Genomic DNA, 18,633 nt, shown 5'->3' on the forward strand with positions numbered 1-18,633 from the left:
TTTTCTGCAGGAAAAGTTGTGGTTCCTTCATATTCCGGACAAATGGAAGGTTTATCATTGGAAAATCCTATCAAATACTCTTCCAGTGAAGCCTTCTTCCCATCAGCATGATTCCACCTTCTAGGCTTCTTCTCCCCTTCAGGCAGAAGCAATTGCCCTTTATAAGGGTGCCATCTGGGCATCTGAGGAAGGTCTTCATGTCCATATTTCATCTGACAGTTTAAACTTAATATTGCAGGAATGCAGGTTGCAGGATGTCGAAAAAACATCAATCTCTATCAAGTCAATCATCGCTGATATTCTTCAAGCTGTTGTTTACCTAGCTATAGGATATCTCCGGCGTCCTTTTGGGAGTTATTGTCCATACCTGTCCTAACAGTATGGAATGGTTGCTAATCATGCGGTACCCTGCAGTAATAAGGAATACAGACCGAGCGACAGCCAGTATGATTTATGATGATGTGGATATACTTCAGCATGATTAGAATAACATTAGATTGGAGAAAGCTTGTATTCCGTTGCTTAGGCTTTCTACTATGAAATATAATTATTTAGTGGTCTGTGAATCACACATTTATGAACTACAGTTGAGATCGTAAAGGTCGATACCTTCACGATAACTTACTGTCGTGTTCATGTAGAAGATGCTTCCATGGTAAGATAATACGAAATACTTTTTATGACGAAATTTGAGCAAATTTAGAACCCAAGTAGCAACTTTTTCCTACTAGTCATCTAAACTGACTAACGGAGAAGTAAAAAGACTTCAAATACAACTTACGAACTTACGAAACAATTTTAGTTAGGGCAGCGAGAAGAAAAATTAAAGGGAACTAAGAAATGCAGTATAGTCATTGGTAAACTTAATACACCCATTCTGACAAGTGAAAGATCACTTGAGTTCTTAACGCATCACGGTATTTAATACCTGTGAATATTTAAAAAACGGACCATTTCTTTTAATCACGGGAGAAGCAAGACATGGAGAATACGGTATTGTGTCAAACGTGTCCTTGTCGTGATCATAAGCAACGATCCATGACTTAACCCAAAAGAACACAATTGGAGCCTCCGGATGGAAGGCTAGAGGCACCACTAGATTGCCTGACTTCAACACATTACCTAAACACTCCATAGCCAAGGGTTTACACAACTGTCTATGATAGCTTATTTTTTGTGATAATCTCGGGGCAACTAATTATTGGGCGCATCCAATTTTTCATTCAAGGATGAAGGATCTTGCTCTCGGCTTCCATTTTGTGCGAGAACAAGTTCACTTATGGACCGTTCGCATTCAACATGTCAATGGTGACGACCAAATTGTCGATACTCTTACTAAGCCATTGTTCAGACCGCACTTTAATTCATTGGCTTCCAAGATTGGATTAATGCTACAATCGCTCATCTTACGGAAGTGTGTTAAGGATAATAAATGGTCTCACCAACAAACCTTGTCCAAGGGTAACAACCGACTCAACAAGAGCCTATTTCTTCTCCCTAATTCTCTCCTAGATTTTATATATTGTTACTAGTCTTTAGTCTTTGTAATTCCTATTTTGTAGCTAGGTGTTATTGTTGTTAGCTTAATTTTAGCTACTAACTTTTGTATAAATAGTTACCTTTGTAAACATTGTATTCATACATCCATCCATACAATCTCAATCAATTCTTTACAACTGTTGTTGCTTTGATTTTTACTCGACTTATGCCCGGTTCTTTCCGACTAATAAGAGCTAAACTGAACTGAATGGAACTGATTTGAACTGAATTGAACTGAATAAAGCTGAATTGAGCTGAACTAAACTGAAATTATCATAATAATATAATATTAATATTTATAAGAAAATATTATAATATTATATATGAATAATCATTAATTATAATAATGAAAAAATAGTAATTTTTTACTAATAATATTTTTAATAACAATAATAAATAATAATGTTAGTATTAATAATGATATTAGTAAAAATAATCGTTTCGAATAAAAACAATCAAGTAAGCGTTGCTCGAATCCAGGTCGGGTCAATGCGCTCCTGTTAGATGGCCCCTCGAGGCAATGTTTGCGCTCTTCTGATGGATCTTGCACACATAACAAATAGGGCCTTAAGGGGCCCTTCTCTGATGTCTTATGGTACTGGTGGATAGTCGGGACCTTGCTTGAACCTAAAGTCTCGATGCCCTCTCATAGTAGCTCGAGTAGTCTTACTACTAAAGAGAGGAAGTTGTTGGTGAGAAGTATCTTACCATTGATTGATGAATAATGAGGTATTTATAGGATTCTATGTGTACCTCAAATGACGACTTGACAAGCATGATTACCAGATTGGCTATGAATACGCCCTTACCGATTCGCTCTTATAGAAAGTGTATTATATGTGTTTTCAGTAAGCAACTTGATAAAATTCGCTTTTAACGATTCGTGATTCGTAAGGTACCAAGCAAATCCGGTAGTCATATTGGCAAGTGTGTTGACCAGTGGTGAAGTCAAGATTTGAACCCAGCAGGGGCGAAAAATTTCAACGGGGGCAAACGGGTAATGTTATAAGGGAAACTCGAATTTTTTTCGAAAATTCTAACTAAAACTTTTGCGATTTCCATCTGCCAGCAAGGGCGAGCGCCCCTGCTAGCCCCTAGCTCCACCACGGGTGTTGACATGTATGACCCGTATTGGCTAGTGGGTCAAGTCGATTGGGCGTGCACCATCAATAATATTAATAAGGGTTATTTCATGGGAATAATCCATACGAAGGCTACTCTTCCCATATTAATCTAAACTACAGTTTAATCGAGAAAAAACCAATCTTTAACCTTATTTAACTTTTAGTAAACTGGTGGAAGGGCAACCTTGACAACCGGTTTCTCTTGAATATTAATCCTAATAACCTGTAAAACTTCCTCATTTTCACAAACTTTATTTCACCCAACATGTTATCTGGGTATCTATGCCTTGTAAATGGTTTCAAGCATGTAATTTCCTGATCACCATCACAATTCCATTCACCGATCACCACTACTCAACAACCTCCAAAATCAACACCGGCAAAAACACCACCATACCTCCGCTGAACTCTGACAACTTTTCAAAACTAGCGCTGCTCCGACATCAGGGATTACTCGGTTGAAGAGTAAGAGAAGAGAGGGCGTTAAAGAAAGGAGACACTCTCTGGCGTCAGCGTTGAACGTAGCGATGGTGTCGAGAAGCTGCCGGTTAGCAGATAGCACCGCCGTCTTTGACCTGGAGTTCTTATCAGCGCCGTCACTTCTCCTTTAATGCTAAAACCGCTTTCAAACATTTAAGTTTCAATTTTTTTTCAATTTTTATTACCAAATTCGACACGTCCATTGTCACTTTGTCTCGCAATTTCTCAATTGGTTTTTGGTCCAACCAAATAAACTCTGAAAAATCAAAATTCCAAACCCTAAAAATTCATCTAAAATCCCAATTCTTTAAAAAAATTATGTGAATCAAATTAAAATCCATTGATTTGCTTTTGAATTTTGGGCTTAATTTGGATCAATTTCTGGGCTTGATTTTGGAAGAATTTGTGCGTTTATTAATGTCGATTTTGCTGCATATACTAGAAGTTGAATTTCTGGGTATTTAAGGCTTGTAAATGGTTTCAAGTTTAATGGCTGGCTGAGGTGGTGGAGATCACATGGCTTTATATACGGGCTTGATTTTGGAAAAAATTGTGGGTTTATTGTCTGGCCTGATAACAAGATGTTAATCATATGATGATGATGTTGTGCAAAGAGTTGGGGAAATGTAGCAGGAGATTAAAAGAGAGGGAAAAATGAGGAACCAGAAAATTAAGAGAGATTTAGAAAGAAAAGCTAAGAATAAGAGATAATGATTAAGAAGGAATGAAGAATTAGAAGAGAGGATGAAGAATGAAGAAATAAATGGGAAGAAGAAAATATACATAAAAAAAAATATGACCTATTGAGAAACCGGTAATAAGAGGTAAATAATGGCCTGAGTTCACTCAAAGTTAAATGATTTCAAATATCGGTTTTTTCTCAGTTAAAATATACGTTGGATTAATATGAGAAGATGAGCCTTAGTATGAATTATTCTCATGAAATAACCTTATTAATAATAATGTTATTAATTTTCAGGGTTTTTTGTCAAACACAAACTTTATAAAAAAGTTTTTTTTTCAAACACCACCTTTAAAAAAAAATTGTAGAAAACAATTTTTAATATTTTTTTTTTGTCAAACACGACATTTTGGCCGGAGGATTCAACATTTTGCAATGGGGTAACTTTCAATTGATGTTTGAGATAGCAAACGAGATCGATTTGAGGTGTTCTTGGACTCGTTGGAAAGATAGAAATAAATGCTTTCCAGGGGTTATCAACACGATGGTCAAATGTAGCCTTATATGGGGTCTATTGTTGTGTAAAGTAAGGCTGGTCGGAGAGGGTGGAACTGAACTGAATGATGTTGAGCGAAATTAAACTGAATTGAACTAAAATTAGCAGAAAATAAGTCTGAAAAAACAGAGCCTAATGAATTAGTACAAAATCTCATTGAAGACGGCGATATCTGTCACAAGCTTGTAACGGATACCATTTCCTCTCACAAAATACTTATGAGAGGTGAGTGGGGAAGTACCTGAGGGGTGACCCACCTTATCCCCTCTCCCTTTTTGTGAGAGGTCTTCAGCTTGTGACGGAATTAGCCCGTCACAAGCAAGACGCTTTGATGAATTAGAAGGTTGTACGCTTGTAGTTGGACCATCCTAGATCTCTGGATGTCTAGCAGACAACCTAAGTGGCAACACTACATACATACCACATGACGTAGTAGAATAATGAATACTAGGTTCTGCAAACATTGTATACATCCAACTTTTTGAGCTCTCTTTCCTTGACTCTAATCAATGTCTCATGTATCTGGTCTATTTGTCTAATTAAAGTATCTCCTCAACAAAGTTAAGACCACACTCCCATATTATATGCATTTCTTGCCAAATTACTCTACGTCTATTAATTGTAAAATCAATTAAAGCAATGTAGTATACCCACTACACTCAAAAAAGGTAAAACAATCATGTAATGGGTTGTTTTAGTCGTCCAGATAATGAGTTTTATCGACTTCGTGGTCCTAATAAATTACTGTAACATTTAGATGAACTGATTGAAATATGATCTCGTAAATCAAAAATTTGATGAATTAAGAACACATCTACGACAAAATTCATCTTAATACATCTAAATAGCCTTTTTATTAGTCTGGACCAACTCTACTTAAAATCGACACAAGTTGCACAATTAAAATCTGATTACAAAGAAGTTTACTTTACATTTAATTTGTTAATTTAAATTAAAAATTGCTGGATTTGTGTCTTGAATCTTCTCTCGGTTTATTATAAAAAACAAACAAACAAAAAAAAAACAAAACAAAACATGTTGAAAATGTGGAAACAGTCGTAAGACAATAATGAAAGAACTGTCCCATACTCGTTCTATTAATGGTTAGCCAATATTATCTTGAGCTAATTATAATTCAAAACGACTCAATATAACTCTTCAATCATAACCCATCTAAAAACTATTCGAATGTCTGGATTCTCGAATCTCAAATAACCAATTTACTCAGATCCAAACTAAACCGGATTTTTTACCTGAATAAAAAATACTATAAAGACCAAACAAACTCACAAGTTCAAACACATGCACTACCCAAAACAAACAACTGACTTAAAAAACTTGTTCATTTTGAGTGCTTACTTCCTTCATTGGTAAAATCTATGATGGCAACTAATGTAATAAGAAACATGATGAGAAGATCAAGATCATCAACTGAATTCATCACAAAAACAGTGAGATACTTCTCCAGCAGTGCTAGTGCTACTGCCAGTGCTGCACCATCTCTCAGGAGCTTTTCTGATTTTCCATCTGCTTTTCCAGGGACTAATATCAAACATCATGTTTCCCATGTTTGTTTCCTTTCCTTTCTTCACTTGTTTTTCATGTTGTCATTTGGTTAGAAATACCCATATATATTAATGTTAAACTAATTGTCAAACAACTATTTTACAATATACTTGCATATGTAAGACCCGCCTTACACAAGTATTGCTTCTGTAGTATTTGTATAAAAGTGTCTTATAAATGTCTTAGTGTTGTTTGGTTGACAATAAAATCTCTATAAGAGTAGGAAATTCCCAGAAACACGGTTAATATTGTTGTTATTTTGTTGGTAAAAACATAATCCCTCCGTCCCCTTTCATTTGTTTACCTTTGATTTTGGCATAAAGACGGTAGAAATAGAAGGGGACCATTTGTAGGTATTATTATTGACTGACAAGTGAACCATAGGTTATGCCGATGATTAAATTATTCTTCAAAAATATTTTCAATATAGAAAGGTAAACAAATAAATGACACACCCATATTAATGGAATAGGTAAACAAATGACCGGGACTGAGGGAGTAAGATTTAGTAATCAGTTATTGCTTCTCTGGTGGTACACACTCATTTACTATCCGAAACCAGAGACCCTGAAATCCTGAATAATGTCATTGCCATTGGAATAGTGAACTGATATCACACAATCTCAATCAACAGCTTATAGGAAAGTCTCCCTTGGTTTTCTTAAACAAGATCAGTGAAGGATGTGGAGCATACATCGCCGTCAAACAGGAGATGATGCAGCCTACTGCTAGTATCAAAGACAGGCATGTTTCTCATCTCGGGTTTATAACTTTCATTTCTTCAATCACTTGTGCTGTGCTTATGCTTAGTAACTGTGTAGTCTGTGTAATGCACAAGTTGGACTCGGGTGCATGTACTAGTGTCGGACACTGCTATTTTTGATGGTACTGTCGTGTTTTTGGGCTACGATGATGAGGTTTAAGTATCAGATCATGTTAGACACTACTAGTGTTGAAAATAACTTAACTGGCCCGGTTCTTTTGGACTGAACTGAACTGATCTGAACTCAAATGAACTGTACTGAACTATGTTTCTTTCAAACTTTGAAAGCAAATGTTTTGCATAAATGTTGTAGCATCAGAAAAGAACTCACAATTATAACTGCTTCAGACCAGCTCTAGCAATGATAGAAGATGCCGAGAAAAGAGGACTTATTACACCAGGGAAGGTCAGAATTCATATAAGGGAAAAAATTTATTAATATGTTGTTTTTTTAATAATCCTATAAATTTTAGTTTGATCTAACCCAAGAGATTTTCTCGGAATTCAGACAGTTCTGATAGAGCCAACATCAGGGAACATGGGGATAAGCATGGCCTTCATTGCTGCAATGAAAGGATACAAGATGGTATTGACAATGCCGTCATACACTAGCTTAGAGAGAAGGGTGACCATGTTAGCATTTGGTGCCGAATTAATTCTCACTGACCCGGAGAAAGGAATGGGAGGTACTGTCAAGAAGGCTTACCAGCTTTTAGATTCTACTCCTGATGCTTTCATGCTTCAGCAATTTGCTAATCCTGCTAACACTCAGGTCATTCTCTTCTTGAAACCCGGTTTTGAGGTTTGATATACAAGTAGTAAGTAATGTGCGTTTGTAACGGAGGAATATGATTGAATAAAAAAATATGGCTTACTAAACTGCTTATGCTTCTTATATTATGACGTAGTCAGACAACGCGCAATGTTTCTTTGTTTCTGAAATTTAACAAGTAAATATGAAATCTAACATACTCCCTCCGTCCCGGTCAATTGTTGTCCTTTCATTTTGGCACAAAGACCAAGGAAAGAGGAGAGAACCAATAACTAAATGACAAGTGGAACAAATTGAATGAGAATGATCAAATTACTCTTCAAGTTCATTCTTAAAATAGAAAGGACAACAAATGACTGAGACACCCCAATATGGAAAAGGACAACAAATGACCGGGACGGAGGGAGTATATCATAATGGGGATGAAAACAGGTGCATTTTGAGACGACAGGACCGGAAATATGGGATGACACTCAAGGGAAAGTAGACATCTTTGTGATGGGGATCGGTAGTGGAGGAACTGTTTCTGGTGTAGGACAGTATCTCAAATCTCAAAACCCCAATGTCAAGGTGGATTTTCTATTAACTATAAATTTTTATTGCCGTTTTTTGCTGTACTTAAATATTTACTGGTGGTGTAGATTTATGGAGTTGAACCAGCTGAAAGCAATGTACTCAATGGAGGTAAACCAGGTATGTAGACTATTTACCTGCACCTTCTTATTTTCGAAATAAGATTACCTAAATGCCTCAAACGCTCTCGGTTATGTAGAGGTAAAGGGGTCATATGTACCTGAATAAGCTGTTCAACAGTAGTTCTAGGTGACCGACCCATAATAGTACATTCATTGCCAGTTACAAAAGAATACTTGCTTACCTTGGTTCCGATGTAAATAGGGCCTCATCTTATAACTGGCAATGGCGTTGGATTCAAACCGGATATTTTAGATATGGATGTTATGGATGCAGTTCTTGAGGTAAATTTCTATCCTCTTCCAATAATATAGTAGAATCAAGGTATAAATATGTTTTACCCGGCAATATTCAAACTCTGCAAAAACTGTAACAGGTTAAGAGTGATGATGCAGTAAAAATGGCGAGGCAGCTGGCTCTAAAGGAAGGACTTATGGTAACACTTAAATTTTATTACACATATTTAATTTACATCACTAGTTGGTCGAATATCGCAAGCCTTAGCTGCATTGTATTAACTCACAAAAGTGTACTTTGCTGAGGTAGTGTGACCTCCTGCGTTCAGTGCCACGCTTTATTCCAGATTATTTCTGTGTCCATCTAGTACCGGTCTTATCAACTGTCATGATTATGCCATAATGAAACAACTTTTCTTACGCGTATAAATCAGGGACCCAATTTTTGAGGGATCCCGGCTCTGTCCATGAGAGCCTAATCAACACCTTATTAGGCGGCCCTGCAACCAACTATCAGTCAATTATTGGCCTTATCGTAAAATGTCATCTATTTTTGGCAGTCCCTTACTGATAAAATCCTATAATCCGACTTTGAGAATTCATTGCAGATTCGTAACGTGAAATGTTCTAAATTTAGCTGATGTTTCTGGAAAACTGATGTTAGTTTTGACACTTGAATTATAAAGGTTGGGATATCGTCAGGAGCGAACACAGTAGCAGCACTGGAACTTGCTCAAAGACCAGAAAACAAGGGCAAACTCATTGTGGTAAGACTTAGATTACAAAATCCTGATTTAATGACCGATTTTTTTACTGGCTGTAATGGTTATGGTTTACAACTTTACATATATGCTTTGATTGATCATAATAGACTATCCACCCGAGTTTTGGAGAGCGATACCTGTCGTCAGCCTTGTTCCAAGAGTTGCGGGAAGAGGCCGAGAAAATGCAACCAGTCTCAGTTGATTGATCATAGAATTTGCAGTACTTCTGTGGCAATAATAAGTTGGACCATCCAAATAAATTACTATTAGAATCGACTCGGGTCACACAATTTTATTGTATCCTTTTCTAGTGGTTTCTACTTTGTTGTTTGTACTCACAACTCAAATTCACAAATGCGATGAATTTGAGCATCTATGAATGAAAATCTTCGATCTAAGCCGTCAGCATTACTGAAGTTTTTAATGTTTCTATAGGAATGTAATACTAGTACAGAAAAAAGTTAACCTGACAATTAATGCTCTGATACTCTGAAATGCCTTCAATCCAGTTGAAAAACAAAGTTTTTTAACTAAAATCTCGGAAGTCGTCAGCGGTGCTGGTAATTCAATTGTCTCAACTGTGCGACTGTGCAGGTAATGCTATTACAGTAACTAGTAAACATGATACTTAATGATCTGATTCTCTGAAAGACCCTGAACCAATTCGAAATATCTAGGACTTACTTGATACAAAGAAATAAATTATCGAAGTTTTACCTTAGTTGAGCATCAAAGTCAAATGAAGACAGTATAAGAGGATATATATGCGGAGTATTACTCTAAGGCGAACTTCTCAAGATCATACAATACATACCAAGACCAAGACACATGATCTGGGAGTTCTTCGGAAATTTCACGCAAAGCTCCAATCGGCAGCAAACCATGTAGCAGGAATCTCCCCCCTGCAACACAAGTTGAACGACTGCCGTAATTGAAGATTCTGGGAAAATCATGTACAATAAATTTCCTCGTTTTCCAAGCCACATTCGGATTTTTATGGTTAAACAATGTCAACTGTTGTATCTCATCGCTTTTCTTCTTCCAAATGAAGAGGGTTGGGCACCCTTTCAAGGGTGTCAAATAGTATCCGAATGTCCCAGCATCGTCGACAACCAGCTCGTAATCTCTGAACGTCTCGCTATTCAGATCAAAAGCAACAACGGTTAACATAATAGCATAATCATCAATTTGAGTTTCATTTACCCAATAAATTACTCCATCAAGACAAAAGCTTTTGTTATTTGTCAATGACATAATTCCTCGGTCACTGAACAAGGTAAACATGTTAGAATAATTAATAATATTCGTATGGCCTATGTGTTTCGGGTTTTAATAAAAGTTAAGTTCACATTATTATTACGAGACTTTAATATAAAAAACGGTATCGTGATGGATAGATCCGATTAATGTAATTAAAGTCCGGGAATTATTATTCCCTCTTACCTTACCTTAATAAGTCGTCTTTCATGAAAAGGTACGATCGGGTTTGTTTTTGCGAAAAGGTACGTAGCCCATTATATAAATAAGTGGATCTACATGATAGAGAAAATACACAGAAACGATTCATCGACAAAATACACAAACATACATTGAAAGTGAAAGGCAGTTTCTTCTCCATCATCAAGAAACAGTAAAGAAAAGGGTTAAGGAGGAATCGTCTTATACTTCTTATTGAATTGATTGCGTCTGTAAGACATTGACCAAGGTTAGTCCTTTATTTCGTGTATTGATTGTATTAGGGTTGAATTAATTCAAATCTATATTGTATCTTGGGACTGATTTAATTATTGAAATCGTAAAGTTAATCTTACATTTGGTATCAGAGCAACTATAAATTTGATTAATTTACCCATTAAAGATACGTTTAATTGATTCACTGATTTTTATTTGATATGTTTATCAATTGTCGGTGAATGTTCTTCCGCTTGGTTTACTATCATCATGAATATATGATTATATCATATGCTTATTCACTGGGTTTTGCCGCTGCGTCTTTTTTTGTCTGTCATTATGTTCATTCAGATGTTTTAGTGCATGCAACATTCAGATGTTTCAGTGCATGCAATATTCAGATGTTTCAGTGCATGTAATGTTCGGATATAACGTCCTTTTTTGTTTGTCATTATGTTCATTCAGACTGTTCTATGGAACATTGTTCTATAATTGCATATGAATGGACCAAGTTCACACTATCGGGCTTATGGAATTTAAGTGATTAGTAAAGATATATCATAATGGTGTACACAGATCCGTATGAATTCCAAGTTGCTTTCTGGGTTTTTTTTTTTTTTTTTTTTTTTGTTTGTTTGTTTTCTGGAGTTGTGACAACCAATTTTTGCACCTTAATATGCATTATTAAGCAATGACAGGCCAATGTTTGTTTCCGCTGCAAAATTTATTTATGCATTAAAGTTTGTGCTTTCAAGGTTTTGGCATGTAAGTAATTATTAGGGCTGAACCAGGGGCGTCTTAAAGTAAACGGAGGCCCGGTGCAACAGATAAAAAATGAGGCCCCAAATATGAATGACAAGTGTATTATATGTCGTAATTTGTATTGAATTGCATCAATAAAGCTTTTAAATTCGGTGACCAAAACCGGAGGCCCGGTTCCACCGCCCGTGGTTGCCCGTGGCCTTAGACACCCCTGGGCTGAACTTATGGTCTGTTATATTTTTGTTTGCATATGGATCAGAATGATAATGATCAATTTTGCACTTTGATAACAGATCAATGTTCATTAATGGTATTGTAACTATTGCTTTTCGGCTGTGTTTTTGGAGATTAAATGTTTAACATATTTCTACTTATTCCGACACACATAAAGTTAGACAATAGAATGACTCACATTAAAGTAATGGGTAAATTCATGTTATGAATTGTTAACATATTAAGATAATATATTTACCATTAACTTTAAATGTTTATTTTGTATATATATTACATGTTAGTCACCAAAGTGGCCTTGTTATAATATTGCATTTAAACATTTGAAATTAAAGTTTTTAATTGATCATGATTAAAAGGGATGTATAAATGACATTATAGATAGATTGATCAATTATTTTTTGTCATCTATATTTTGGGAGATCGCCCAAAGGTGGGTCATTAAATATAGTTGATGATATAAAAGGATTAATTATTCATAAATTGGGTCTAATAGTATGTATATCCAAAGATATCATTCTTATTTGATTCATGTGTGTTATAATTAATTGTTAAAGTATACATTAACATCAATGATAGCTACTTGTATTTAATTGTTGCCCAAAGGTCATTTAAATACATGTATAAAAGTTTATATAATATTATTTGAATCTGTATGATAGTTTTTCAAAGCAGTAATTGGTAACATGTATAAATGTTTGCAGCATCTCCATTTATGTTTGCATCTGCTGACTCTTTTGTAAAGTTTAATGGGCTTAATTATGATGAGTGGGCATTAAAGATCCAGTATACACTGGGTATAATGGCTTTGGACATTGTCATCGACATATGAGGTGCCAACCGAAATTACACCTCGAGCTCCGAAAAGTGTCATTATCAAGGCTAGGGAGAAATCTATCGGTAAGGTTTACACCTCATGAGGATGACAATGGTGATAACATTAAGCCCTCCATGCCTAAAAAGAGAAAGCAAGGGAATTCATGCTTAAAGTAAAGGAGTGTTCACAATCGGATTTGAATGATAAGTCAATTGTTGGTAGTTTAATGAGTGAGCTAACTACTAAAAGGTTTGACTGGTCTCAACCGATTCATGATCATGTGACACACATGTCTAACGGTGACAAAGTTGAAGACTTTAGGAATGGACGTAAGTGATACTTTTTTGGTCCAATTCATCATTAACTCTCTACCTTATGAGTTTGGCCAGTTTCAGGTGAACTATAACACCATAAAAGATAAATGGAACTATCAAGAGTTAAAAGCCATGCTTATACAGGAGAAGGGGAGATTAAAGAAGATGAAAGATCAAACTGTTCATTTCCTAAGTCATGATGGTGCCAGCAGCAGCAAGGCTAAACCGAGTAAGAAGGGTAAGAATGGTAAGAAGAGAAAGTCTTTCTTTAAGGGACCTGAAAGTGCGATCCAGAAAGAGAAGAAGTGTCACTTTTGTAAGAAAACGGGACACTTCAAGAAGGACCGTCCTAAAAGGAAGACATGGTGCGAAAAGAAAGGTAAACATTATAGTTTTGTTTGCTTTGAATCAAATCTTATAGAAGTACCTAGTAATACTTGGTGGTTAGATTCTGGTGCAACTACTCATATTTCTCACATTAAACAGGGATATCGTATGATCCAGCCCATAAGAAGAGCTAAACAGTTTGTATCCATGGAAAACAGGATGAAAGCACGCATTGAGGGCATTGGGACTTACAGATTAATCTTAGACACTGGTTGTCATATAGATCTTACAGATTGTCTCTATGTACCCGATTGTGCTAGAAATCTTGTATCATTAAGTAAATTGGATAATTTAGGTTTTAATTTCAAGGTTGGACATGGTGTATTTTCTATGTACCGTAATGAATACTTTTATGGTAGTGGTACTTTGATTGATTCACTTTATAGGTTCAATCTTGATATTAAATTTTCCGATTCCCTATTTTATGTTGAGTGTCAAGGTATTAAACGTAGTGCATCGAATGAAAAATCAGCTTACTTGTGGCATCAAAGGCTAGGTCACATATCCAGAGAAAGGTTAACGAGGTTGGTAAAAGATGAAATTCTACCTCAATTGGATTTTAGTGACTTAGATGTGTGTGTAGACTGCATTAAAGGTAAGCAGACTAAACATACAAAGAAAGAAATCACTACAAGAAGCTCTCGGCTTTTAGAAATTATACACACCGACATTTGTGGACCTTTTGACACTCCATCTTGGAGTGGTGAAAAGTACTTTATCACTTTTATAGATGATTTCTCGCGGTATGGTTTCACTTATTTGTTGCATGAAAAGGCTCATTCCGTGGATGTCCTTGAGATATTCATAAATGAGGTGGAAAGGCAGCTAGAAAAGAAAGTGAAAATTGTGAGATCGGATAGAGGTGGTGAGTTTTATGGAAGGTTTACTGAAAATGGACAATGTCCTGGTCCATTTGCAAAGTTACTTGAAAGTAGGGGTATTTGTGCACAATATACAATGCCCGGTACACCTTGCAAGAACGGTGTTCTTTGAAAGGGGAACCGTACTTTAATGGAAATGGTTAGGAGCATGTTAAGTAATTGTTCTTTACCTCTTTCACTATGGATTTATGCATTAAAGACAGCAACCTATGTTTTAAATCGGGTTCCTAGTAAAGCAGTTCCTAAGACTCCTTATGAACTGTGGACGGGAAGGAAACCGAGTTTAAGACATCTTCGAATTTGGGGTTGCCCACCAAGTAAGGTTGTATAACCCAAATGAAAAGAAGCTAGATCCTAGGACAGTCGGTGGTTATTTCATTGGCTATCCTGAAAAGTCAAAGGGGTATAGATTTTACTGTCCTAATCATAGTACGAGAATAGTAGAGACTGGAAATGCTAGATTCATTGAGAACGGTCAAACTAGTGGGAGCATTGAACCACGAAAAGTGGACATTAAAGAAATTCAGGTTGAAGCTTCTTCTCCTGAAGTTGCACAAGAAATTGTTGTACCAATCGTGTCGTCACAGTCAAATGACATAATGGGACAACAACGAAATGAAGTGCAAGACCCACAAAATGACAATAACAATGATGATCAAGTCACAATTCAAGGGGAGAATAATATGTCACGTGAACAGTCAAGGCAACCTGTAAGGCGAAGAAGGGTAGTCAATGTTCCAGAGGAACAATTAAGGCGATCTATAAGAGAAAGAAGATCAGCCATCCCAGATGACTACGAGACATATAACGTTGAATGTGACTTGAGCATTAGTGAGGATCCCGTCTCATTCCGTAAGGCCATGGAAAGTGATAATTCTGAAAAGTGGTTAATTGCCATGAAAGAGGAGATGAAATCTATGGATGACAACAAAGTATGGGACCTAGTAGTGTTACCTGAGGGTTCTAAGGCCGTTGGGTCGAAATGGGTCTATAAGACCAAAAGGGACTCTAAAGGTAACATTGAAAGGTATAAGGCTCGACTTGTTGCCAAAGGTTTTACTCAGAAAGACGGTATTGACTATAAAGAAACATTCTCTCCAGTGTCAAAGAAAGATTCTTTAAGAATTGTCTTGGCTTTGGTAGCTCATTATGATCTAGAGCTTCACCAAATGGATGTAAATACCGCTTTTCTAAATGGTGAGCTTAAGGAAGAAGTATATATGGACCAACCTGAGGGATTTGCATCCCCAGGTAATGAAGATAAAGTGTGTAGGCTGAGGAAGTCGATATATGGACTAAAACAAGCTTCTAGACAATGGTATTTAAAGTTTAATGATACCATCACATCATATGGATTTGTAGAGATTACCGTTGATCGGTGTATCTACATTAAGATCAGTGGGAGCAGATTTGTTATTTTAGTCTTATATGTTGACGATATTTTGCTAGCTGCGAATGATCTAGGCATGTTGCATGATGTAAAGAAATATCTATCTAAGAACTTTGAAATGAAAGATATGGGTGAGGCATCCTATGTGATCGGAATTGAAATTTTCCGTGATAGATCACAAAGATTGTTAGGGTTGTCTCAGAAAGTTTACATTGACAAAGTTTTAGAGAGATATAGAATGAATGAATGCTCTGCAGGGATAGTTCCTATACAAAAAGGGGACAAATTTAGTAAAATGCAATGTCCCCGTAATGAACTGGAACGAAAATAAATGGAGAGAATTCCCTATGCATCTGTGGTTGGGAGTTTGAACTATGTTCAGACATGTACTCGACCAGATATCAGCTTTGCTGTTGGAATGTTGGGTCGGTACCAAAGTAATCCCGGGATAGACCACTGGAAAGCTGCGAAGAAGGTCCTTAGGTACTTACAAGGCACTAAGGAGCTCATGCTTACTTATAGGAGATCCGATCATCTTGAGGTGATTGGTTATTCAGATTCAGATTATACCGGATGTGTTGATAGTAGAAAATCAACATTTGGCTACTTGTTCCTTTTAGCTGAAGGGGCAGTATCATGGAAAAGTGGGAAGCAGTCTGTCATTGCTACTTCTACTATGGAAGCCGAATTTGTGGCATGCTTTGAGGCCACTATTCATGCATTGTGGTTGCGAAACTTTATCTCGAGACTTGGGATCGTCGATAGTATTGCCAAGCCGCTGAGAATTTATTGTGACAATTCTGCAGCCGTCTTCTTCTCTAAGAACGATAAATACTCCAAGGGTGCTAAACACATGGAATTAAAGTTCTTATCGGTCAAAGAGGAGGTACAGAAGCAAAGAGTGTCATTTGAGCATATAAGAACGGATAAAATGGCGGCAGATCCATTAACTAAGGGATTACCACCCAAGGCGTTCATTGGCCATGTACGTAGAACGCATGGGTGTTGTATCAAAGGCCTTGTTATTATAAAGTTAATATGTTTGTAATAAATATGACATCTAGAATTCACTTATAGTATTGTTTCTGTTATAATAGACATGTTAATCATTATAGTATATGTATACATTACAGTTATTAGATTACATGTGACTAATTGTGAGAATTAATGTTCTTCTCAAATTAAAGTTTTACCTAGATTTGGAATTGATTTGTGATACATGGAAGGAATCATGTCGATTAGTAAATGACGTGTGACCGCCATGATCCAATTAGTTCTATTTCGATTAAGGATATGACAATTAGTGACTTTAACATAAAAGTGCACATTATAGTTATTAAACCATTAAGTCAACACAAAGGCCAAGTGGGAGAATGTTAGAATAATTAATAATATTCGTATGGCCTATGTGTTTCGGGTTTTAATAAAAGTTAAGTTCACATTATTACGAGACTTTAATATAAAAGACGGTATCGTGATGGATCGGTCCCGATTAATGTAATTATTATTCCCTCTTACCTTACCTTAATAAGTCGTCTTTCATGAAAAGGTATGATCGGGTTTGTTTTTGCGAAAAGGTACGTAGCCCATTATATAAATAAGTGGATCTACATGATAGAGAAAATACACAGAAACGATTCATCGACAAAATACACAAACATACGTACATTGAAAGTGAAAGGCAGTTTCTTCTCCATCATCAAGAAACAGTAAAGAAAAGGGTTAAGGAGGAGAATCAATCGTCTTATACTTCTTATTGAATTGATTGCGTCTGTAAGACATGGACCAAGGTTAGTCCTTTATTTCGTCTATTGATTGTATTAGGGTTGAATTAATTCAAATCTATATTGTATCTTGGGACTGATTTCATTATTGAAATCGTAAAGTTAATCTTACAAAACATTCATCCACAATTGCTTTCCAATTTTTCGATCCAAGAGTCAATATAGCGGCCTTGCTACCACACCCTTTGTTTCAATCATAAATAATACTCAGAACCTTGAATACCTATGAAATTATTACCATAATCGATGAATACGCTCATTGTTGTGGTCTTTGCTACAGTCATAGTCGTTGTGCTGGTGTTGTTATCAGTCAGCTCGAATGCGATAACTTTGTTACATCTCCCAAACCCCCAGCCCGTGGGGTCAGGTGGTACTGCCACAAAGGCAAGTTTTGAATGTTCATCATACGAACGAGAGTGGTTCAGCAAGAATGCTTGTATGGTTAATGTATCATACCAGTGTTTCGAAACACACTTGCATATTGACAACCACTTGGGTGGCAGCCGTGACAGGATTTCAATCTTAATTTCTTCCGGAATGTCTGCAAATGTTGCATCACTCATATTCAACGTTAAACCCTAGAATTTCTGGATTTCAATCTGAATTTTAATATATTTAGCTAGGTAGTTTATGGTATATATATTTAGTAGTTCTAGTGTCGTATCTTGTCCGTATCTTGTGTATATTTCGCTTTCCTCATTCTGTAATTATGTAACCCTAGAATCATAGCCTCGTACTCTGGTATATAAGTTGTATTCATGAATCGTAAATAATCAATGCAATTCTTAACTTAATAAAACGTTCTTCGTAATTCTCTAAACCTTATCAAGACTATTTGTACTAGCTTATGGCCTATGACGTAAGGGCAAGGTAGGTAACTTTTGGAAACCATATTTCAACACTATTCTATTTATTCTTTCCTTAATTATTCTAGCACAGTTCGGAAACCGATAATTTTGTTTATCACTCTCATAAAATTAATAGAGAACTAAAGATTATGAACTAGTTTAATTAAAAACATTAAAAAAAAAAAAGTTCGTATACATGCGTGTATGACAAATTTGTGTGTACTTCAATAATCAATATAAAACATTGCTGGTGATACAAAGAAATAAACATTCAAAGTTTTATATTGTTGAATATTGATCATCAATATCAAATAGGGATCATATACCAATACGACGATATATGTTACTCAACCGCGAATTTCTCAAGATCAGA

At 36.0% G+C, this 18,633-nt stretch overlaps 2 protein-coding genes across 3 annotated transcripts; both read left to right on the forward strand.

The window, feature by feature from the left end:
- The first annotated feature begins 5,685 nt into the window (after positions 1-5,685).
- LOC141596563 (bifunctional L-3-cyanoalanine synthase/cysteine synthase, mitochondrial-like) lies at positions 5,686-9,580 on the forward strand. 2 transcript variants are annotated; one of them, XM_074416768.1, is made up of 10 exons: positions 5,687-5,949; positions 6,582-6,691; positions 7,059-7,116; positions 7,219-7,482; positions 7,915-8,052; positions 8,124-8,175; positions 8,380-8,459; positions 8,552-8,611; positions 9,098-9,178; positions 9,283-9,580. In XM_074416768.1, exons 1-10 carry the CDS (start codon positions 5,761-5,763, stop codon positions 9,379-9,381), a joined length of 1,131 nt encoding a protein of 376 aa, XP_074272869.1. In that variant the 5' UTR covers positions 5,687-5,760; the 3' UTR covers positions 9,382-9,580. The 2 variants fall into 2 exon arrangements, with proteins under 2 accessions (XP_074272870.1, XP_074272869.1); XM_074416769.1 differs by lacking the exon at positions 7,915-8,052 and having other exon boundaries at positions 5,686-5,949.
- Positions 9,581-15,959: 6,379 nt separating this feature from the next.
- Positions 15,960-16,676, forward strand: LOC141594831 (secreted RxLR effector protein 161-like). The gene has a single exon (XM_074414822.1). The coding sequence runs from the start codon at positions 15,960-15,962 to the stop codon at positions 16,674-16,676; it is 717 nt and encodes a 238-aa protein (XP_074270923.1).
- Positions 16,677-18,633: the final 1,957 nt, after the last annotated feature.

The sequence above is a fragment of the Silene latifolia genome, chromosome 8, assembly GCF_048544455.1.
Source record: "Silene latifolia isolate original U9 population chromosome 8, ASM4854445v1, whole genome shotgun sequence".
NCBI lineage: Eukaryota > Viridiplantae > Streptophyta > Magnoliopsida > Caryophyllales > Caryophyllaceae > Silene > Silene latifolia.

Coding starts and splice junctions, on each gene's coding strand:
- LOC141596563 (XM_074416768.1), top strand. CDS start 5,761: ATGATGGCAACTAATGTAATAAGAAACATGATGAGAAGATCAAGATCA. Junction 8,460..8,551: donor TTATGGATGCAGTTCTTGAG/GTAAATTTCTAT, acceptor AAACTGTAACAG/GTTAAGAGTGATGATGCAGT. Junction 9,179..9,282: donor ACAAGGGCAAACTCATTGTG/GTAAGACTTAGA, acceptor TGATCATAATAG/ACTATCCACCCGAGTTTTGG.
- LOC141594831 (XM_074414822.1), top strand. CDS start 15,960: ATGGAGAGAATTCCCTATGCATCTGTGGTTGGGAGTTTGAACTATGTT.